This window comes from Mixophyes fleayi, chromosome 9 (assembly GCF_038048845.1).
Source record: "Mixophyes fleayi isolate aMixFle1 chromosome 9, aMixFle1.hap1, whole genome shotgun sequence".
Classification (NCBI taxonomy): domain Eukaryota; kingdom Metazoa; phylum Chordata; class Amphibia; order Anura; family Limnodynastidae; genus Mixophyes; species Mixophyes fleayi.
The window spans coordinates 132,524,273-132,549,041 of NC_134410.1; the positions used below are offsets into that span (position 1 = coordinate 132,524,273).

The 24,769-nt window shown below is 44.9% G+C and overlaps 2 protein-coding genes across 7 annotated transcripts in view; one reads left to right on the top strand and one right to left on the bottom strand.

The window, feature by feature from the left end:
* The window catches only part of KCNT1 (potassium sodium-activated channel subfamily T member 1), a 227,520-nt gene that overhangs the window by 186,752 nt on the left and 15,999 nt on the right, over positions 1-24,769 (bottom strand). For 3 of the 5 annotated variants that reach the window (XM_075185792.1, XM_075185798.1, XM_075185796.1), the window contains exon 2: positions 2,226-2,369. In XM_075185792.1, the coding sequence (XP_075041893.1) occupies positions 2,226-2,369 (144 nt within the window). Of the gene's footprint in view, positions 1-2,225; positions 2,370-2,476; positions 2,573-24,769 lie in introns of those variants that run through there. The other 2 variants (XM_075185794.1, XM_075185797.1) reach the window with 2 other exon arrangements.
* The window catches only part of ADAMTS13 (ADAM metallopeptidase with thrombospondin type 1 motif 13), a 70,604-nt gene continuing 52,464 nt past the window's right edge, over positions 6,630-24,769 (top strand). The window contains exons 1-2 of one of the 2 annotated variants that reach the window (XM_075185788.1): positions 6,630-6,712; positions 15,380-15,503. The gene's annotated coding sequence lies outside the window, so the exon portion shown is untranslated. Of the gene's footprint in view, positions 6,713-14,089; positions 15,504-24,769 lie in introns of those variants that run through there. The other variant, XM_075185787.1, reaches the window with a different exon arrangement.

Consider the following 24,769-nt stretch of genomic DNA (forward strand, 5'->3'; position numbering starts at 1 on the left):
AGTCAGATAGTATATTACAGTATTTCCTCCATTATTGTCTTGGTCCCCTCTCAAAAAGCTGTAAGAATATTAAAATGAAGACAAACATAAATGTACACCAATGAATTCCTTAATCCTTACAGTGATTCAGAGGTCAATTATATTATATCCCTATTACAAGCATGTTACAGGCTTTTGCATCCTGATAACAGGAGGTTTCTTCTCAGGCTGACAACTATATGAGCAAAGACTCAGTAATGTTAATATCGCAGCAATTCCTGCGCTAATTGGACAGTCTGCTACATGCAGTGTAAATATGAAAGAGTTGTGTTTATTAGGGAAGTCTCAGGAGGTACAATCTAGAGATTAATAAAATCAGACCGAGCTGGTTAGTGGGAGATCCTCTGTCAATACCAGAAACCATGAAATTCCCATGTGGAAATAACTTGTCTATCCCGTGTACACGGGATTCAGCAGCAAATACAGGAGCGCAGATTTCATGGATCTCATCTAAACCATAATAACTTATTGTGTATTCAGCGTTTTATATTAAGAATTAGCCCTGTTCTATTAGTGAGGATCACTATAATCCTCTATCATTGCAAAACTAACAATTAATAAACTCATTGGTTACTAGATTATAATACGATCTTCTACGAGTACCCTATTCCAGCTTGTAATAAAAATAATATATTTCAATTGTAGACAACAGTAATTGAAACTGAGACTATTATTTATTTGCCCCTGAATCATGATCGCTGCCCGCGATGCCAGACAGAGCTGGGTGCCAGCCAAGTAAAGGGTATGAATCAATGTGCTACAAACTATCGCCTTGTCTGAGAGTCTTTTCTATTCATTTCCTTCTCTTTAATAGCATCTGTCTTATGTATTCTAAAATCATTAGTTCACATCTAGTGATGACAAAGTGTTAAGTGGATATTAATTCAGAGAATAAAAAAGGAAGAGCTACATTATATAAAATCACACAAGAACATGGACGTTCCCCTTCCTCGCTGACCCCTCTCCACCTCCACAAACAGCTAGAATTGCACGGGACATACAAACTAAACTTTTTCCAGCTCCATTAACCTTATTACACATCTAATCTTACAAAAAGGACTCCTCTACAGGGAGTGATGTTTGCACCCTAAACTCAGTGCATTCAAGTACACGTTCAGAAACGGTTAAATAGCTTTTAAACGCAGTCATTTTAGAACAGAAATAAAATTGCTGTACTTATTTTAACTGTCATGCGTCACATTACACATCTCTGTCAAGGTTTTACCAGTATGTCTGGAAAACGTGCAATATAATATATGTAATAACGTGCATTACTCCTATAAGTATGATATCTTCCTGGACACAAACCACACACTGATAGTATTGGTGGCTTTAACCCTTTGCCTGACAGAAGCAACAAATGTTTATACTTGTTTAAATATTGTAATGTGTAATAAGCGCTCCCTAATTAAAATATTAAAGTGGCTTTTGAGATTTAACAAAATAATATAAACTAGCAGTAAATAGCGTTCTATGTAAAAGAGGTCAGGAAAAAACACGTAAAACTGTATAAATACAAATATCATTATACCATGTAACTCTCATAGCACAAGATGGTAAACATGAGCTCAGTGCATCATAACCATACACATCATTATCACAACAATCATCCACGTTTTACAATTTGTCCCATTTCATCTTAAAAATCTGCTGCTGTTTCAGCTTAAAAAAAAATAAATATGTTACTTGGTGTAAAATTGCATCTCTCCTTATGAACCATATGGTAAATGCTGCTTTCATTGCATAAACATTACAACTCACCATATAATTAGGTTTATAAACAAACATCTTCAAGATAACAGAACTCAACATTTTCATTTGGAAAAGCAGTAGAGTCATTCGTAAAAAAAGTCACATTATCCATATATAGGTCAATGTCAGAACATACCTGGACCTGCCAATAAACATTAAATACAACATCAGCAACAAAAGTTTAACAACAAAACCTTAGTGTGACAGTGGAGACCTTATAATAATATTGTACAGACTCTTTGTATTACAGGATATATATATATCTATGACAGGAGGATGCTGCAGGCTCAGTACAGCTATATACCCCTATAGTGTGTGTACTATAATATATCTATCACAGAAGGATGCTGGAGGCTCAGTGCAGCTTCAGCACCACGGACAGCTCCAGCAGCCGCCGGCTCACACAGCAGGACCCCCCCCCCCCTCCCTCTTACCTGTCATCGTTCTGGAAGGTCTGATCCCCCAGCAGGAGATCTCTGAAGCGGTATCTGGGGGGCAGAGGGGGGACCTCGGTCTCCAGCTCATTCATTTTCAGGGTGCTGATGTCTAGGATGACCCCACTCTTGTCAGGTGCCAGCCTGCAGGAGGGAATGGGGAGGAGGTGAGTAAGTTTGCAGGGTAAGATGCACAAACATTACACACAGACGCCCCCAGGAGGGCGGGTCATCTGTGCCCTCAGACACACCCCCTGCTGCCAGCTCCTTACATTAGGGTGAGATGGTGCCAGTGTGTGCCAGCCCACAGCCCATCTCACAAGCAGACAATCTCCTACGCAGAGATGACACAATGAGCTGAGGGCTGGAGAGGGTGGGGGGCTGTGCCTGGGTTGTACTATATCATCATTACAGAGAGGGTTATTATGCTCTATATTATATATGCTCCATTACTGATCACATAGCTTCAAGGTCAGACACCATTCAGCAATGTGCATTATTCACAGGTAAATGTATGTTTTATGAGCTTTGCTAAAGGTATGAACAATAAACTCAATGGTTTAGTCATCCTTCTTTCAAAAGTTATAACTTGGAGACCTCATGCATTTTATCCTGATAATTTGGCCACCAGGTGGCACTGTTCTAATGATTATATTTAATTCACATTAGCAAAGCAAAATTATAGTTACTGTTATTTAATAATAAATACAGAAATGAATATAAGTAATGTATAACTAACATACATACATACATACATACATACATGTGCAGAAAATACACATAGTGAATAAGAAATGCATTTGCTTCAAGTACATTTTCAATAAAATGCTATTCGATTTGATAATGTTACACAGCCTCCTGTGTCCCCATGTCATGTATGTTACACAGCCTCCCGTGTCCCCATGTCATGTATGTTACACAGCCTCCCGTGTCCCCATGTCATGTATGTTACACAGCCTCCCGTGTCCCCATGTCATGTATGTTACACAGCCTCCCGTGTCCCCATGTCATGTATGTTACACAGCCTCCCGTGTCCCCATGTCATGTATGTTACACAGCCTCACGTGTCCCCATGTCATGTATGTTACACAGCCTCACGTGTCCCCATGTCATGTATGTTACACAGCCTTATGTGTCCCCATGTCATGTATGTTACACAGCCTCCCGTGTCCCCATGTCATGTATGTTACACAGCCTCCCGTGTCCCCATGTCATGTATGTTACACAGCCTCACGTGTCCCCATGTCATGTATGTTACACAGCCTCACGTGTCCCCATGTCATGTATGTTACACAGCCTTATGTGTCCCCATGCCATGTATGTTACACAGCCTCTTGTTGCCATGTTGCCTCCCCTCTCAGGGTTTCTTAACAGACCCTGGGCCCGGACACACAAGTGTTTACCACTCTCAGAACACGCTTACATATACAGTACACGGTTACATGTGGTTCTGCTTGTCACCAACAATGTAAATATGTGAAATACATTTAAGTGAATTACATTACATAAATCACTACAGTAATGTAATAAGACATATACACAGATTCCTTAATAGATGAGGACATAAGTAAGTAGAGTATCACAAGAAGCCACACGTGTCCTGCGGTGATCAGAAGCTAATATACCATGGAGAGATTACCTCCAGCTATCACAGGTCTGTGTATCCCGTCCTTGGACGTCATATTGTATCACAGTCATAGGGGGGATTACAGGACCAGAAACCCCCTCTCTGGACCAGAATTACCAAGTCAAATATGATGACCAGTTGCTGTATGGTACGTTATAGCATTTGCATTAAGGGAAATTGTACTGAGCGATTGTTAATAGAGAGAAGAGACACTAACAAAGTAAAACCTATCCCTCTGATGGAAATAAAGTCCTTCCTGCCCCTCCAGTGCCATTTACCCCACTGACACATAATGCCCCTGATCACATCCTCTGTACAGAGGACAGTACCCCCTGCAACATTCTTCTATATAAGACAAACCTTCAGTCAGGTTCCAGGTAAACCCACCTCCTGCCCCCATATAACACTGGTTCTACCCTTGTCATTGGCTCCTTTACCATTAACCCAGAAGATCACTTTCCTCCCGTAATGACTTTATTATTGCAACAATAAGTCCCTCATTACTGGGCCGCAGCGATGAGGTTTACGTACTGTGTTACCAGCGCGGTCTCTGAGCATGTGAGAGACAACAAGACATGTTTGGTCTTTCAGTTCAACTTGTTTAAAAATAGATAAAAATTGTTTTAAAAAAATGCAAAAAAAAAAAAGACAATAAAAAATTATTTATTGACATATTGTAATGATTTTGATCTGATATTGCCAACTCAAGAACAGGTTCCGCCACAATACTTGTTAAATAAGCTCCCCCATGCAAAGGCAAAAGCCGATAAATCATAAGACTGATAAGACTCAATTTGTTTTCACGTCCATTCCCCCCCATCCATTAGCTTTTATCCTGTTTTAATCGAGCTCTAAAAGTGATGTTTATCCGCTACTTTGAAAAAGCAATTTACTTGAGTATTGTGTATTAAAAATATGAAGTGTTTTTGTACAACATTTCTTTAATATCTTTAGAATATACAGATAACTGGAAATCATGTAAAATCCTCTTGGCACTTTGAAAATTATTATTACAAGAAACAATGGATAGGTCTTTAGTTTAAATGTAGATTATATTATTTGCCAACATGCAGATAATGGATCCTGTTCTGTAGATTATAAGGATATCCCAAGTCACCAAGGAGATGTAAGGAGTCCAGCAAATTAAAGGTGAACCAGGCAATGAGGAAACATCACCTTGTACCAGAGGTGGATGGTGAATAACAAGGACACTCTAACATACTCTGAGAAATAGATGGACACAGAGAGGCTGGTGGGTGACAAAGGTGCGTAGGATCATCATCATTTATTTATATAGCGCCACTAATTCCGCAGCGCTGTACAGAGAACTCATTCACATCAGTCCCTGCCCCATTGGAGCTTATAGTCTAAATTCCCTAACACACACACACATAGACAGAGAGAGAGACAGACAGAGACTAGGGTCAATTTTTGATAGCAGCCAATTAACCTACCAGTATGTTTTTGGAGTGTGGGAGGAAACCGGAGCACCCGGAGGAAATCCACGCAAACACGGGGAGAACATACAAACTCCACACAGATAAGGCCATGGTCGGGAATTGAACTCATGACCCCAGTGCTGTGAGGCAGAAGTGCTAACCACTCAATAATACGAAGTGTCTCCATGCTGGAATATAATACAGCTCTGATAAAGACACAATGTCATATAGATCATGGGACACTACAATATACATTATCCCTTTTAACACCAACATTGTTATTTGTCCTATACATAAAATAATAGGTTCAGGAAGGGCCCTGGTTATGGGGTTTGTGATGAGATTCAGGAGATGTTCCCCAGCGTTGTCACCTCAGTAAGGGGCCCTTCCCAACACATGAAGGAGCCAGTGAGAGACGGGGACAGTCCTCTCCAGCTAACGGCTTCATCAGGAAGACCGCGGAGTCATGTACTGCGCTAATCTCTGGATGCGGACAGTGGTGGGGACAAAGGAGAAATAGAGAGATGTATTCTCTACCCCCCCGCGGAGACAGAAAGATACTTTATTACCTCAAGTAAATATTTTAGTGTTATTTTCCTATTCTGTGTTTCTCTCAGTGAAGGTTGAGCTGGAGCCACGGTCCAGTCACAGATCTCCGAGCAGCAGGACACACACTGGCTGTGGACCAGTCAGAGCCCTCCGACCAGTATCGCTCAGCTGATGGTAAATAGCGGCGATAGGGAGGTTCTATAACTCGTGTGAGAGGAGGAGAAGTACCCGGATATATACTCACCATGGATCATTAGGATGAGCCCCCCTGAGGGCGGGGTCTGATAAGTGTCACAGGTGCAGACTGACAAGTAAAATAATTATTTTAATTACTAATAAAGAACGTACTTCAGCCGGTCCCCGGGGCCGGGGGCGGGGTCACCTGGGTAAGACTCGCGCCTTCTGGCCGGCGCCTGATAGGTTAATGTGATCAGAGTGACGTCAGCCACACAGAGCTTCGGGGGCGGGGTCACCTGGGTAAGACTCGCGCCTTCTGGCCGGCGCCTGATAGGTTAATGTGATCAGAGTGACGTCAGCCACACAGAGCTTCGGGGGCGGGGTCACCTGGGTAAGACTCGCGCCTCCTGGCCGGCGCCTGATAGGTTAATGTGATCAGAGTGACGTCAGCCACACAGAGCTTCGGGGGCGGGGTCACCTGGGTAAGACTCGCGCCTCCTGGCCGGCGCCTGATAGGTTAATGTGATCAGAGTGACGACAGCTACACTGAGAGCGGCGGGGGCGGGCCTTCCAGCTGCTCGTGTGACTCCGCCTCCTCCTCCCCCCCACCACGTGACTGAGGCTGTGAGAGAGCAGCGCTGACCTTACACACATGACGTCATGTGATGGAGGCTTAGCCCCTCCCCCTGGTGACAGTAAGTGTAATATCTGTACCTGGGGGGTCTCTGCAGGGTGGGGTCTGGTGTCTATGTAAGAGAAGACAGGGGGGCACGAGAGAAAGGCTGCTAGACGGGGGCATGTCGGTATGTCACACTTCGGGAGACTCCCGGATTCCGGGTGGGTCTCCTGGACTCCCGGGAGAGTATGGCAGTCTCCCATATCTAGGATATCTAGTGAAGTGGGCAGAATTCGGTCCAAAATGCAGCGATTCTCTGGGAATCGCGGCATTTGGCCCCGCCCCCCACTGTAAAATGACATGTTTGTATCATTACATCACAGGGAGCGCGTGCAAAATGACTCCATTTTTGGAGCCCCGCCCCCCCCTGCACACCCACCTCCTCCCGGCAGCTCCCGGACGCCAACTAGAAGAAGTTGGCAAGTATGCAGTATGTACCAGGTGTGTGATATCTGTGTATAGTGATCAGAAGATCCGTAACTAGAAATATTGGTGTCTGGGGCAAGAAGAAAACGTGACGCCCCCCAAACCCTCAATTTTAACCAAATTAATGTCAAATATTCATTTCATGTCCCCCCTTCATGTTTGCGCCCTGGGCCGCCACCCCTCACACAGCCCTAGTTACAGCCCTGGTGATCAGTGTGTATCAGGTGTGCGATTGGCGTGACCTGTGTATAGTGATCAGTGTGTATCAGGTGTGTGATTGGCGTGACCTGTGTATAGTGATCAGTGTGTATCAGGTGTGTGATTAGCGTGACCTGTGTATAGTGATCAGTGTGTATCAGGTGTGTGATTAGCGTGACCTGTGTATAGTGATCAGTGTGTATCAGGTGTGCGATTGGCGTGACCTGTGTATAGTGATCAGTGTGTATCAGGTGTGTGATTGGCGTGACCTGTGTATAGTGATCAGTGTGTATCAGGTGTGTGATTGGCGAGACCTGTGTATAATGATCAGTGTGTATCAGGTGTGTGATTAGCGTGACCTGTGTAGAATGATCAGTGTGTATCAGGTGTGTGATTAGCGTGACCTGTGTATAGTGATCAGTGTGTATCAGGTGTGTGATTAGCGTGACCTGTGCATAGTGATCAGTGTGTATCAGGTGTGTGATTAGCATGACAGTGTATAATGATCAGTGTCACTGCGCTACACCATCATGCCCCTTGTCTTAACCTTGCTTCTCCCTATTAGATTGTTAGCTCTTATGCGCAAGGCCCTCTCTCCCTTTGTCTTCTTGTCCATTCCCACATGGTCCATCTGTGCATCGTGTTATACCATACCTGCCAACTCTACAGATATCAGCAGACAATCCTTATTTGCGAACCTCAGGATGTCTGGGGCTTCCCCAAATTAGGGCGTGGGTGGGTAGATTGGGGGGGGACTGTTTATTTTGTCCTGATTTTGCTCTTATAGATGTTGGGACCTCCTGTTATCCGGACCGTGTTTGTGTAAGATCTATATATATTACAGTTACGGTTTATTTTTTGCATTTCTGCCTACGCCTGTCCCATATTTTACTGGTTGTACCTCTACATTTTATGGATGATGCACTATTATAAATAAACTGTAATTACAGTCAGTATTCTCATCAACAATGGCAGCACATAAGATAGGAACCTGGACTCTGCTACTCAAAATATATCTTTGCAAGTGTCAAAATGAATAAATTCCTGAGCCAGTAGAACACAAGTCTCCGGGGTGTAATTAGAATAGATCTTCAGCAAAATAAAATAGGTTTTAGAGTATAAAGTGCAACTAGAACATTTTCAATACACTGCGAGTTGTTTCCTAATTGATCGTTAAAAATGCTCAACTGCTTAAAAGATAAAGATTGTTCCTATAATATTATCCCAGCACTGGCTTCTAACCTTGTATGACCTCTTATAGAGCTACTTAAACCGGTCTGGTTGTATAGAATGACGGCTACACAATACACGGGGGACGTCTTAAAGTCTCCGTCTAATCTGGTGCAAAAATGTTCAAAACAAACCATAAACCGTTTTACATGTTATTTTACCAATGTCTGAAAGCAAAACACATTTATTAAAACGTTGGATAAATGCCGCTCTCTGACCCAAAAAACATTGTAGAACAAATGCTGCTTGTTCATAGGAGTAAGGCATGTACCATACATGGAGAAACACGTGGCTATATGAGGGATACCAAGCAAATTGAAAGCAGGGGCTTCCACACAGGTGTGACTTATACATTAATTAAGCAAAAAACATCCGAGCATGGTCCGGCTTGTGTATAAATACATTGGACTATTCTGGTGACTGTAGTTATGGCTGAAAAAGAGACTCGGGGGGCTTTGAAAGAAGGGTGATTGTTTGGTCAAGTTGTCAGTGACCGAGATGGTCCAACTGGTTAATGTTTCATGAGCAGTGACGTCAGCACGGAACACAGATGAATAGGTGGCCGGAAGCACAATCTCCAGGATGGTGATATCTGAGCATTTATTTGAAGTGTCAGAAAAAAACAGGTGAGTAACGGCGGATCAATGGTCTGATGAGAACGCCACAGAGCAGGTTCATAGGGGTCTATTTATGACCCTTCGTTTTTTTGACTTGATACTTTTCAATCCGAGGGGTATATTTAAGAAAGCACGGTCGTGCACTTACCGTGTAAATTAGGCCAGGATGTGCTCTCCGCAAATTTATTAAAGGTGCATCGCATGCTGCTTTGCACTCCTGATCGTTTTTGCGAGCAGTCACCATTCAACTTGTTGTGTTAATGTACAGCTGAGGCTGGCGTACATCATAGGACCTGCTGGTAAAACTTCTGTTCTTCGATATGTCCTCTCCGGAGCAGAGCTGGACAGCGCATGTGCAGGGAGTGATCTTGTGATCCCTCCCAGTCACAGCCTCAAGTTCTCCGGTCGGCACATGCGCAGTAGCATGAAGAACAGAAAGTAAGCTGAAGAGGAGGAGATCAGGAGACAGCGCGACCGAAGAGGCAGTGGTGGGTATGTTTTTTTTTATCACAGAAACAGCAGTTTTTTGGAACTGTTCCATTTTTAATAAATTTGAGAAATACATCAATCCTTATCCATGCGATAAGGACTGATAAGTATTTCTCGTTTTGTCCGATACATGATAAATGTGCCCCATTATCTCCTTGATAAGGATTGAAAAGTAACGGCTATGTATTAAAAAACTTCTCAGGGACAGCAGTGCCGATAACCTGCTGTCCCTGAGAAGTGACCTGATCATCGCAGTCTTTTCTCAAGTTTAAAGGCTGCGGTGATCTTCTCTTTTTTTTTTCCTTTTTTTGTTAGTGCGCATGCGCCGACCGAATAGTTGGTGCATGCGCAGTAACATCCTGGCCGGCAAACTGCAGGATGATTGGCAGGGAGGGATCACATGATCCCTCCACACATGCGCTGTCCAGCTCTGCTCTTCAGAGCAGAGCTGGACAGCGTGAAAGTTTTCAGATATGTTAATGTACACCAGCTTCAGATGGCTCCAGCTTCAGACGGCTCCAGCTTCAGGTGGCTCCAGCTTCAGACGGCTCCAGCTTCAGATGGCTCCAGCTTCAGATGGCTCCAGCTTCAGGTGGCACCAGCTTCAGATGGCTCCAGCTTCAGATGGCACCAGCTTCAGATGGCACCAGCTTCAGATGGCACCAGCTTCAGGTGGCTCCAGCTTCAGATGGCTCCAGCTTCAGGTGGCACCAGCTTCAGGTGGCTCCAGCTTCAGATGGCTCCAGCTTCAGATGGCACCAGCTTCAGATGGCACCAGCTTCAGACGGCTCCAGCTTCAGACGGCGCCAGCTTCAGACGGCTCCAGCTTCAGGTGGCACCAGCTTCAGATGGCTCCAGCTTCAGATGGCTCCAGCTTCAGATGGCACCAGCTTCAGATGGCTCCAGCTTCAGATGGCTCCAGCTTCAGATGGCTCCAGCTTCAGATGGCTCCAGCTTCAGACGGCACCAGCTTCAGACGGCTCCAGCTTCAGGTGGCTCCAGCTTCAGATGGCTCCAGCTTCAGATGGCTCCAGCTTCAGATGGCTCCAGCTTCAGATGGCACCAGCTTCAGATGGCTCCAGCTTCAGACGGCGCCAGCTTCAGACGGCACCAGCTTCAGATGGCTTCAGATGGCGCCAGCTTCAGATGGCTCCAGCTTCAGATGGCACCAGCTTCAGATGGAGCACATTAACATGTAAAAAAAGAGAACATTTTCTCTAGTTAGCCTTTAATACATAGCGGTTCTGAGCACTTCCCATACACTGTTATGGGGAGTGCTCAGAAAAACGATAGGAAATGCAAAGCAGCAGATATCTGAGATATCTGCTGCAATGCTTCAATAGTACATAGTGATTTCACGGTAAACCCCCGAAAACTGTTGTTTTCGGGGGTTTACCACAGGAAAAATGCTTGGTATATAGACCCCATAGTGAGGACCTCTCATCACAACGGACGACGCATGTTTAGAGTTCAGTTACGCAGGGAGAATGGTGGGATGATCAGATGAATCATCCATCACCACGTTCTCACGTGTAGCGTTACCCAGAAGAACTGTACAGCCCTCAGCACTGGTTCCCCCGGTGTAGAGTTCTGGTGGTTCCATAATGTTGGAGAGCACATTAATCTGCCATAGTTTGGGTGCAGCTGCCACCATTTGTGGGGGTCTTGTCTTCCCAACCTATAATTTGGACCCGACCATCCCTTGGGGTGAGATCCATGGATCCCACTATGATTCTGGCATTTAGCCCCTTGCACCCCTAATGTACACCGACATTATCCCCCCAACCCCCTCCTCAGGGATAAAATAACAGTCATGAAATATTAGTGAACTGATAACCTCCATAAATACTGGTTCAGTCTACAAAATGCACAACTCTGAACACTGCAGGGAGCAAACGTTGGAGCGCAACTTGTCAACGCCCCTGATCTATCCAGACACGCCCATGTTTCCTAAGGCCATGCCCAAAAATCATTAAGGGCCACCCCTAGTACAACATTGTTTCTGATGTCAGTCTACCTGCTTATTACCTGTGTTCAGGGGTCTTGCAATTTTTAGATACTTCTCGATCCATTTAATGATAATGACCCCTGAGTGCAAGTAAAATGCTTATTAACACCCGCATGTGGGTATAAGGCTGAGTGTACACACTCTCTGCGTATGGCCGACACCCCAGTATAGCATGTAAGTCATAGGTACTACTCTAGTGCTGGGAGTATAGATAACAGATCAGTATAATATATAAAAGAAATGTATCGCACTTGATGCTGACAGTGGGTTTGTCAGTGTATTTCATGATCCTAGTCAGTTTCTTGGGATGAGGGCAAGACCTTCACAGAAATATGGCAGTGTGCAATAGACTGCCTTCCTGAGAAGATATCCAAGGAGAGCAGACACCATACAGTTCACTTCAGCTACAATATTATTTTCCGTGATAAAGTCAGAAACATTTTGTTTCTGTTATAAATAATTCCAGTTTCCTTTTGCTTTATCATGTTTGTAATACTGCAAATCACAATCTCTAGCTGCGCATTGAAGGGTTCCAGGTCTGCAGGACGTTGTATTATCCTGCCAGAGACAAATCACAAGCGGGTTTCATCTTTCTCCATCTAGTCGCCTGTTGTCTTTGACATTCTGCCAACGCTGATACATAAGATACAGAAGTTAGGTCTGCAGAGCGCAGGCAGCTGTCCTGCCGTCAGCAGATGGACAGATGACACCCTCACCCGAGCGGCTGCAGGTGGACAGATGACACCCTCACCCGAGCGGCTGCAGGTGGACAGATGACACCCTCACCCGAGCGGCTGCAGGTGGACAGATGACACCCTCACCCGAGCGGCTGCAGGTGGACAGATGACACCCTCACCCGAGCGGCTGCAGGTGGACAGATGACACCCTCACCCGAGCGGCTGCAGATGGACAGATGACACCCTCACCCGAGCGGCTGCAGATGGACAGATGACACCCTCACCCGAGCGGCTGCAGGTGGACAGATGACACCCTCACCCGAGCGGCTGCAGATGGACAGATGACACCCTCACCCGAGCGGCTGCAGAGGGACAGATGACACCCTCACCCCTAGCGGCTGCAGATGGACAGATGACACCCTCACCCGAGCGGCTGCAGAGGGACAGATGACACCCTCACCCGAGCGGCTGCAGAGGGACAGATGACACCCTCACCCGAGCGGCTGCAGATGGACAGATGACACCCTCACCCGAGCGGCTGCAGATGGACAGATGACACCCTCACCCGAGCGGCTGCAGAGGGACAGATGACACCCTCACCCGAGCGGCTGCAGGTGGACAGATGACACCCTCACCCGAGCGGCTGCAGATGGACAGATGACACCCTCACCCGAGCGGCTGCAGGTGGACAGATGACACCCTCACCCGAGCGGCTGCAGGTGGACAGATGACACCCTCACCCGAGCGGCTGCAGGTGGACAGATGACACCCTCACCCGAGCGGCTGCAGGTGGACAGATGACACCCTCACCCGAGCGGCTGCAGGTGGACAGATGACACCCTCACCCGAGCGGCTGCAGGTGGACAGATGACACCCCCACCCGAGCGGCTGCAGATGGACAGATGACACCCTCACCCGAGCGGCTGCAGGTGGACAGATGACACCCTCACCCGAGCGGCTGCAGATGAGCGGCTCGTTCCTGCTCCCCAAGATGTCTATATCTTTTCTAACATGTACCAGCAGATTTATTATGAGTTATAGCTGCAGAGAACAGAGTCCAGATCTAAGGATCCTTCAGGTGTTATGGAACAACAAGTACCTGCATGCTTAGACTTGTAGTTCCACTGCAGCTGAAGAGCCTTAGATTACCTAGGTGTGCCCTGTGTAAAAAAATGTAACACAACCTCTCAAACTGCATTCGGCTGTAACAGGTCAATGTACAGGTATACAGAGATACCCCCCACCCTCGGGTATACAGAGATACCCCCCACCCTCGGGTATACAGAGATAACCCCCCACCCTCGGGTATACAGAGATAACCCCCCACCCTCGGGGATACAGAGATACCCCTCACCCTCGGGTATACAGAGATACCCCCCCACCCTCGGGGAGACAGAGATACCCCCCCACCGTCAGGGAGACAGTGATCCCCCCCCCACCGTCAGGGAGACAGTGATCCCCCCCCCACCGTCAGGGAGACAGTGATCCCCCCCCCACCGTCAGGGAGACAGTGATTCCCCCCCCCCCCACCGTCAGGGAGACAGAGATCCCCCCCCACCGTCCACCGTCAGGGAGACAGTGATCCCCCCCCACCGTCAGGGAGACAGTGATCCCCCCCCACCGTCAGGGAGACAGTGATCCCCCCCCACCGTCAGGGAGACAGTGATCCCCCCCCCACCGTCAGGGAGACAGAGATCCCCCCCACCGTCCAACGTCAGGGAGACAGGGATCCCCCCCCCCTCAGGGAGACAGAGCACGCGTGGAAGAAAGGGGCAGTGGCTGCGATGGGCACACTGGCTGTTATTGGCCCTGGCAGGGAGCCTCTCCTTGGCATGTGCTAAGGGTTATTGGCGGAGGCTATTCCAGGCCTGTAAGTAACAAAATACGACCCATCACCGGCCTGACGGGACCTCGAAGGATTTTCATACAGACTTATAGACCTAAGATATGATCCTGAGAAAATTTAAAGGAGATTTTTTTCATTTATGATTGATCCTTAGTCTAATACTTGCAGGCAGCATGGTGGCACAGTGGTTAGCATTGCTGCCCACAGCGCTGGGGTCATGGGTTTGATACCCACCAGGGACCTATCTGTGTTTGTACATTCTCCTGGTGTCATGTGGGTTTCCTGCAGGTGCTCCGGTTTTCGCCAAAACGGTACAGTGGGATATATATATACATATATACATATATACATACATACATACATACATACATACATAGACACACGCTGTGTATATATAGAATGCTAACCACAGAGCCACCTACTCCAAGGTTTCCCAGATCTAGTCCTTAGAGCCCCTAACAGTCCATGTTTCCCTACTCTCCCTGCTGGAGCACAGGTGTAGTCATTACTGAGTGATACAATGTAACAGATCCACAGGTGGTGTAATTATGTCACTGGTCACCTGGAAAACCTGCCCTGTGAGGGGGGGGTCCTGAGGACTGGGTTTGGGAACCACTTACCTACTCTATGTTGCTGGCTAGGAGCATGTGACCACTACATAACACATTACACCTCATGGAATAGCTTCTATCACACAGTAATTTACCACAACTGGGACACAATCATCAGATGACTTTACACATATTCATATATGGTACAAACCTCTTCACTTATTGGTTCAACTTGTATTTTAGTGTCAGTGACCCTGCGATGTCTGTAGAGGGTGATAGGCGGTGAGGGATATTATACCTGTATCCAGCTATGTAAATAGTCAGAGTTACTCACCATTTGCTGAGAGCTAACGCTATGTGCTTGAAATATTCCATATTCACTGTTGTTTGTCCTCCTAAACCACAGTCTCAGTAACCACATTAAAGCTTCACAGGTTCAAATCAGTTTGTTTTGGGGGGAGGGACTATGCTGTGTCAGATGCTCCAGTGTTGGGAGTTATGTATTCAGTCACAGCCAGTGCCTCGTGCCTCAATACTGTCACTAAATCCTTCTGAATGTATAGACTGCACTTACCACAGAATGATTACTATACTACTTTATTTAAAACAATATTTCTAAACCCTTTCCTCTGGTATTCCTACAGGCCATGTTTTCCAGATATCCTCACTGATTGAAAGTGATAAGTATCACATGAATCAGTCATTATTTCCACCTGGAAAGAAAATACTATGAGCTCCTCAGAACAGGGCTGGAAGTTAGTAGGGATAGTAAGTATAATGGACCTGATTTTACTTTGTTTTGTTTTTTCTTTATTTAGAAAGTAATTTACTGATTGAGCTGAACATACTGATTTGTACATTAACAGCTTCCAGAATTCATAAATTATATATTGCAGAGCTCATTACATTGTATATTAGTAAATTACAGATTACTTACTAACCACTATTAGAGATCTGCAGAACATTGCTCTGTCCCATCTACCCCCTGACAGATACATAGTGATATATTCAGCAGATTATAACATTACTGACCTCTCTAGATATCTGCAGAACATTGCTCTGTTTCATCTACCCCCTGACAGATACATAGTGATATATTCTGCAGATTATTACATTACTGACCTCTCTAGAGATCTGCAGAACATTGCTCTGTTCCATCTATCCCCTGACAGATACATAGTGATATATTCTGCAGATTATTACATTACTGACCTCTCTAGAGATCTGCAGAACATTGCTCTGTTCCATCTACCCCCTGACAGATACATAGTGATATATTCTGCAGACTATTAATTATTGACCATCTGCTTTGTAGTGTTTCGATCTATATCTTAGTAATTTGCGTTGTAGGATAACTTGTATCTGGAGATATGCCATTGTTGTACACACTTGATAACGTCTTTTTCTTATAATATATGTTTGGGAGGATATAGAAGATCCCCGCTCTAGATATACAAATGCTGTTTTAATGCTACAACTCCCCCTTTTGCAATTGCCTCATGTGTTGTATTCTACATGTGACATTGCTGAACAATATTTCATATAACACAATGGTAATAAGACACTCGTACTACAGAGTCATGTTACTGAAATCCGGTGGGACGTCTAAATGTCTCTTTATGACACACCCCCCCTTCCGCCAATTAATTTGTGCTCATGCTTGGAAGTTTGCCAGAGTTTGTTACATTTTATATTGATTAATTAAAGAAAGCTGATCTGACATTTCAATGGTATGTGACGCCTTTGTGGCATTTTTACACTTTTTATCCTAATTTTCCACTTTTTTGTATTTTACATCAACTTTTCCAGGTTCTTTGAAAAAAGTGGGGTTGTCTAAGTCCTGGTTCGTACAGCTGAGAACACTTCTATTAATGTACACTTGTATGTACTGTAATTGCACACTAGTCGGAAATGGAAGATTAAACCGATTTATGTGTTTTCTTATATACCCTGAGTGTCCTGCACTAAGGACCGACCTGTGATAGTGCGGGTAATTGTTAGTGCAGCTTTATCTGTGTCAACATCTAATCAGTTGTTGTATCCTGCACTAAGGACCGGACCTGTGATAGTGCGGGTGATTGTTAGCGCAGCTTTATCTGTGTCAACATCTAATCAGTTGTTGTATCCTGCACTAAGGACCGGACCTGTGATAGTTCGGGTAATTGTTAGCGCAGTTTTATCTGTGTCAACATCTAATCAGTTGTTGTATCCTGCAGCATTTCTCGCTGTTAAGCCCCACCCCCTTTCCGCGCCGGTTAGCAGCTGTGTGGTATATATAGATATTATGGTCTACTGACTACTGCACAATATTTCTTTTCCATCAATGCTCCTAGGTCTGCATTTGGCATACGCTGGTAAATCTGATGTGTAATACATAAATTTGTCGTCATGCCTGGGATCACACAATCAAACAACGCTCCAGGTTATAGCAGTCAGTGGGTGATATGTATGAGAAATGTTGTGCAGGTAAATGTGCAGAAACGCGTTGACCCAGGGCAGCCAGCGCAATGCTGTCCTTTCTCCACTACAGGTCACACAATTTAAAAGCAAAGTATCATGTTGTGTTACACAGCTGCCTGTTGCCAGTTGTCGTAAATGTTACACAGTCGCTTTAGGTCAGGCCTGTCCAACCTGCGGCCCTCCAGGTGTTGTAAAACTACAATCCCCAGCATGCTTTGCCAGTAGACAACCTGTTGATAGCTGGAAGGGCATGCTGGGACTTGTAGTTTCACAACATCTGGAGGGCCGCAGGTTGGACAGGCCTGCTTTAGGTCTTTGGAGACATTGATGAAAACTGGTGTATAGGAGGAAGGTGGTGTTTCCCATGGCAACCACTCAGATTCTGTCATGTTCATAGGGACATTAAAAGTGAATAGAACTGGTCCGTTGCAGACACTGGTGACCGTTCAGTAATGTCCATAGGATGCCATATTTTATATATAGTACTGTCCTTTTGTGAGGGTTTGTGTTATATATATTATTACCAAGCAATAAAAACTTCTCTGATTCGCAAAAGTCAGATATTTGTTTTCCAACGTCTACAGTGTGTACTGCAGTGTGTGTACTGCAGTGTATACTACAATACAATGTATGCTGTTGCAGCTATGAGGATATGGTTTGTATCATGAGACAATCCCAGACTCCGGTAGAAGAATATATGGGTGACTAACACTTTCTTTTGGACATTTGGCACCACGTGCAGAGGTGAATGTAATTTACGTTACTACAGATAGGTGTGATTCACCATAGTATGGGAATTGCGGACATTTCAGTAAGATACACCTGCGTATCTTGAACAATGGGTTGTAAATATAAATATAAAAATAAAGCCCTCCCCAAAAACTAAATAAAGGCCAACCAGTCCAGGCTGATATCTGCAAAATTTGGGGAGAAAAAAAGCGTTGGCTTCCCAAGAAATTGCATATACCAACACTAGGCTACGCCAGTCAGGGCACAATAACAGATTAACCCGCAGCATAGGGTCCTCCTGCCAACCAGCCCTAGATCAGTCAGCATGGGGATGGATTCCCTAGGGAGATATGGCTGGAAAGAAATATGAGGCTTTCCCCCTACATATAAACCGTCCCTTGCTGATGGCACTAAGGCTGTTCCCACACTCCTGGGCGGTGGATGTGGGTTAAAAAATGAAATAGTTAAATTATAAAAGAAAATTGTGGTGCACTACAGTTCCCAGCATGCCCTCATCACCCTTAAGTGGTTGTGTATGTTAAGTTCCTGGATACCCATGGCTGCCAGGGCATGCTGGAATTTGAGGAACCACAAGTACCAGCATGCCCATGATCTTGTATACGTTAAACTAGAATTTTGATTCTCAATTAAAAAAAATATATATAGTGTAATTGTAGTGTAAAATTAGACTTTGCAAAGTCAACTTTATCCAGGGGATCACAGCAAGATTGAAATGGAAGGAAAAAGTAATGTTCAGATCCCTAACTATGAGGTCTGCTTGGCCAGCATCATCTCCTACAGAACATTAATGGGAACCCCCAACATTATGACAGTTTGTGTTGTGTAAGGAGCTTCTGTGACTGTGTGACTGTGTAACTGTGCACGGCATGAGGTCGATAAATAACATATAATTATTGTAGGGATCTGGCCGTGGAAGGTGCTTCTGGATGGTTTCTGGAGTCTTGTTTTATAGAATAAAAATGCATCTCTTGCTGAGGGCAGGGAGGGATGTCTGGGCTCAGGAACCGCGTGAGTCGTCTCTAGGGCTGCACATCTCATAGAATCTCTGTAATAAGGAACAAGTGCTTCAGTTTAATGAGATCTGAGATCCCTCTCGCCCTGTAGGGGCTTGTGGCTGGATAACCAGCATTTTATCTAGGTGTTATCTCCATGTTGTTTCCAGAGGAATTTTCCCTCTCCCGGATCATGCATTCGCTCTGTTCTTCCCGTTGGTTCTTTGATTCCAGTTCTGACTTTCAAGATAATCTGCTTCTGTGTTACAGCATGTGAAGATTAGTGGGGTTTGTGCATAATATCCGTCCTTTGGCAGTGAGTTTCCCGCAGTCATATAGTAAACCATAATTGGATCACATTTATACAGCTGATCTAACCTGCGGTGTAAATGGACAGCGTGCAGTGTCTCTGTAGCGCACTGCAAGCGGGAGCTGTTATACATGTGCGGTATAGTTATTATACGTTACTAGCAGCATGGCGGACGTGCTCATCCCTGATCATACCATGGCAATGAGTGATATTTCACAGTCTGTAAGACTACACTACCCGTATACCATTAGCTTTATATGGGGGTGGCTGATCCACTTTCTATTATCACAAAACAGAAAAATGTTACTGAAGTATGGGGGGGGGGGGGGGGGGGGGTATTACTTGTATTCGTCAATCTTGACTACAGTGTCCCCTTAAAACTATGCAAGTCGCCTGCAGCCGCTGATCTAGTCCACCGCTCCCATACTGGGCTGTGTGTCGGTGGTGGATAAGGTTAGGAGATGAGTCATACCCCTCGGAGGAGGTTTTGCCGTTTGGTCCTGACGCAGAGCGATTCGTTTATACATTTTGTGTTTGAGGAGTTCTGTAAAGTCTGAACGCAAATAAAGACAATGGAGAAGCTGTAGGGGGCTCATGATTATTTGGTGTAATATCACACTGGAGTCCGTATAATCTGTACCACAACTCTGCACAATGCCAAACATCCACTGTAGTGGTATAAAGCACACGGTCACTGGACTGTGGAGCGTTGGAAGCACGTTCTCCCATGTGGCGAATCGCGTTTCACCATCTGGCAGTCTGACGAATGAATCTGGATTTGGCTGATGCCAGGAGAGCGCATCCTACCCGAATTCATACTGCCAGCTGTACAGTTTGGTGGATGAGAATTAATGGTCTAGGACCGTTTGTCATGATTTGGCCCTGGGCCCCTTAGTTCCAGTGAAGGGAAATCCTAATACTACTGTATACATTGACGTTCTACAAAATTTTGCGACAATAATGTGGGGATGGTCCTTTCCTGTTTTGGTATTAAGCTGCCCCCGTGCACAAAGCGAGTGCACAAAATAGTTTTCCAAGTTTGGTGTGGAAGATCTATGACTGTCCTACACAGACCCCCGACCTGACCCCATCGGACACCATTGGGATTAGTTGGGACACAGACCGCGAGCCAGGTCGTGCCGGATCTCATTAATGTTCTTGTGGCAGAGTGGATGCAAATCCCCACAGCCATGTCCTGAAATCTGGTGGAAGTGTGGGGCCTGTTATAGCAGGAATGGGGGGACGAACTCCATATTAATGACTGTGAAATGAGATGTTCAACAAGCACATATGGATGTGATGTCTGGGTGTCCGAATACTGTGGCCATGTAGTGTAAGATATAAGAGATCGTTACTAATAATCCAGCGCTACTCACAATATTCTTTTGGTCATGTAGTGTATATAATGTACATGTCTTATGCTTGTTAATAATAATGTATATAATATCTGGATCTCTGTATCATGCCATGTATGTATCTGGTACGTCATGCTGGCAGAAGTATCTGTGGATGGTTGTCAGTTTCCTGATAATGTTCTTCAATGATCTGAAGCTCTGTAATTGCAGTCAGAGAATGAAGAGTCTCATTTGTTGGATTCAGATTATTCCCCGGTGATTTGAAATCTGCAGAAAGAGAATGTTTCCTCGTATTAACAGCTCTGGTCTATCACAGTCAGGAAAGTCATTGTGCAGGGACTGGGCAGAGGAGGAAGAAGGGTATAATGGGATATACGATTTTTGGGGGCATACAAGGAAACCTTGTACAAATGGCAATTGAATAAACTCAATCACCCCCTACATAACTTCTTGTATGGCATCTAATACATTCTTGGAATGGATGAATTTGCCATCACCACCTCATGTAGGAATACCATAGCTTCACCGCCCTTACAGTAAAGAACCCTTACTTTTGTGATAGTGAAACTGTCTTTCTTCCATTTGTATTTGACTCTTTGCCCTCTTTATGGATCTTCATACAAAAATAATTCTTTAGATAAATCTTTATGTTGAGCTTCAATATATTTATACATATTAATTAAGTCCTCTATTAGGCATGTTTCTTCTCTAAGTAAACAACCCTTTCTTGTTTGTTTGCTGCATTATTAAATGTTAGTGTTTCCTATCAAAGAAATTAGTGGGTAAATCGAGGAGGAAGCTGCTTTGTGTGCACAGAACTAGCCGGGCAGTATGGGCTATTAGAGGGGTTATCAGACCAAAGCCCTGTACTGCTGTGTGCTGCTGTGGGGTAGAACATTGATGAGTGATACAACTTGTAATCTGCAGTTACACCACCATCTTAACCTGTATTGATCTCACAGAGCTATGTACTATTTTGTTTTGTAAGACACCTATTTATGTTGTTATAGATCACAGGACCATCATTATACATATATGTCGCAGATGATATGAATACACAAGGCAGTAGTCCCTGGCTGAGCTCCCGATCACCGGTAGTCAGACAGTAGAATCTGAGTCATTTCCAGATTCTAGATCTCTCGTTATAAAATGTTACTGATTTATAAACATTAGTTTCACAATGAATTGAGGTTTTTAATCCCACAGTGATCTTTTAACATGGAATTAAAACATTTCAAACCGAATACTTTATAACGAAGCAATAATGAGAGATCTAATGGGAATTCAAAGCTGTTTGCTGTCTGTTTAGAGACCCAGAATAGAAATAACGAGATGGGGTCCTCTATTTGGATCTCTTTATTGAACACAATGTCCACGTTTGTTCATACTTCATTGTAGTAATAATGGCAGTTTCCTGTTATTAATAAACAAGGAGTCTATCATTGATTTTATGGGGGGTATTCAATTGACGGCGGGATCGTCGCAAAGCCCGCGTTCGAAAAATATTACCGTAATATCTCGCTGGATTTCAGCTCTCGCGAGTAAATTACCGTATTAACGGTATTTACGCGCAATATTACCGTATTAACGGTAATTTTTTCGAGCGCGGGCTTTTCCGCGATCCCGCCGTCAATTGAATACCCCCCTATGTGTCTCTTTATGAACAGATAATAAGTTTGTGCAGCTTCTTCACATTATTTACTTGTTTTATGGCCACGTTTCCCTAAAACTAATGCAGTGACCTCTGTCCTGCAAACGCCTCTTTAAGTGATTTACAACTCACAGACAATGGTTATTTATCAACTCAATGTAATGTTGATTGTAGAACAGACAGAGATATATAGATATAGATTATCAAGTGTACTTTGTAATGTTTGTTTATAAGATATATATGAATGTAATTGCTTAGTTTGCAAACTGTTTTACCCCGAATCATACGGCCATCACCTGCCCATATTGCATCAGTATTCAGTTTAATGTACGGGAAAGGATTATATAAGGATTGTACAGACGTTTACACCTCAGTAGTGAGTAATGAAGGTTGTGCCAAATCTCCTCCATTAAAGTGTTTTAGGATCATAATTGAACTTGGGGGCTGCTTGTTGAATGAGAGGTCTCCATGCAGTAAATACGGGGAATTACGTGTTTGTATTATATCTTGTTGAAGCCAAGTATTGTACTGGTCATAATAATTATATATATAGTCTGTGTGCGTCTCTGTGTGTGTGTGTGTGTGTGTGTGTGTGTGTGTGTTAAGGAATTTATACTGTAAGCTCCAATGGGGCAGGGACTGATGTGAGTGAGTTCTCTGTACAGCGCTGCGGAATTAGTGGCGCTATATAAATAAATGGTGATGATAATAATAATAGTTTGTGAGTGTATTAGTCTTTCTTTGTGTTCGTATTTCATAATAGTAATCTTGAAACCTGATGCATTAATTTCTACTGTGAATGCATGCGGTAAACCTAAACATTTCCTCTTAATAATTACACCAGCAGTCTCTCACATTGCTCATTAAAGCTGCCATACGACCAAGGAAAGGTGGGTCCTTGGGGAGCTACATGCAGCAATTTTTTCGGAGGGCTGTGCAGGGGGGGGAGTCCCTGCAGTCCCTGATGATGATGCTGTGATTTGCAGTGAATTATGACATCACGGCTCGGCCCACTTTACAAGAACATCAAGGGGGATCTGTGAGGGCGAGGCCTACTCTTCTGGGAGTCCAGGAGGACACATTGTAAAATTGGTGGTCATTATGGTCCTAATAATCAAGCATATATTGTGGTAACATGGTGCCAATCTTATAACTGTGCAGCAACCAAGTCCAGATTTACATATTGTGCCCCCCGGGGCCATTTTTCTTGTAAACCACCACCCCCCCACCCCTACCCCCACCACCCAGTGTCAAAACTGTATATACTTTAAGAATCCGAGTTCAGTTTCAGCTGATATTACACACAGCAGAATAATGTATTTTCTCCTTCATCCACTCTGGGGGACACTGCTACCATGGGGGTTGTATGAGGGTGCATGGAGTTGGCACTTAAGTAGTTAACAACTAAGTTTGCTGCTGACTCCTCCCCTCTGCGGCCCCACAGACCTCAGTTATGTTTAAGTGCCCAAGGAGTTGTGCTGTGGTTAGTACTGCTCTGCAGTGCTTGCTGCTTAGGTTTACTTTGTATTATTGTTATTAGATTATTGGTATGGGTGTAGGCGAGGATGGATGGATTTAACATTTCTTTCCTCACAGGTTTCAAAATGGAGCAATGCTCTGTTCTCCTTTAAAAAAAAGAATAAGAATATTTATAACAGACTGCACAGCGCAGTCTGGTGGTTATTGATGAAGAGCGGTGACAGCGCTAAGTGGCCATCACTGCTCTGTCCTGACGGGTCCGGCGCTGCCACAGCAGAGAGCGCTGCGCTACGTCCAAGGACCGGACATACTGGGAGATACCAAGTCCCCTGCTGAGGCGGAGGGGGGGGACCTGGATCTCATAGAGCCCTGGGAAGGATTACTGAATGGGCATTGATACAGGAGCACAGCGCAGTGTGGTGGTTATTGATAAAGAGCGGTGACAGTGCTAAGTGGCCATCACTGCCTCTGTCCTGACGGGTCCGGCGCTGCCACAGGCAGAGAGCGCTGCGCTACGTCCGAGGACCGGACATACTGGGAGATACCAAGTCCCCTGCTGAGGCGGAGGGGGGGGACGTGGATCTCATAGAGCCCTGGGAAGGATACTGAATGGGCATTGATACAGGAGCACAGCGCAGTGCGGCAGCCCGGGGCTGATAGAGGCTTCCTCTGGGCGTCTGAACCATCAGACAGCGGGGAGTGAGTGAGAGATTCTCCCCGTCAGTGGTACGCTCCGGAGCAGGGAGATATTCACACCTCAGAGGCCCCTCTGCTGCTTCTCCTCACATCTCCTCCTTGTGGTCAAGCTCAGTGCCCCATAGGGGATGTATATATTAAAAAAAATAAAAAGAAAAGAAACACCAGTGCTGGGAGTGTAAAGGAGTCCCCCCCCCCCCTGCTGATTTGGTACACTCCAAAGGCGGGAAAATCCAGCTACAGTTACCTCAGAGGATCCTGACTGATATAATGGTGGAGAATCATCTGCTGCTTCACTGACACCTGTATGATATAAGTCACCAGAGATCTATATATATGTA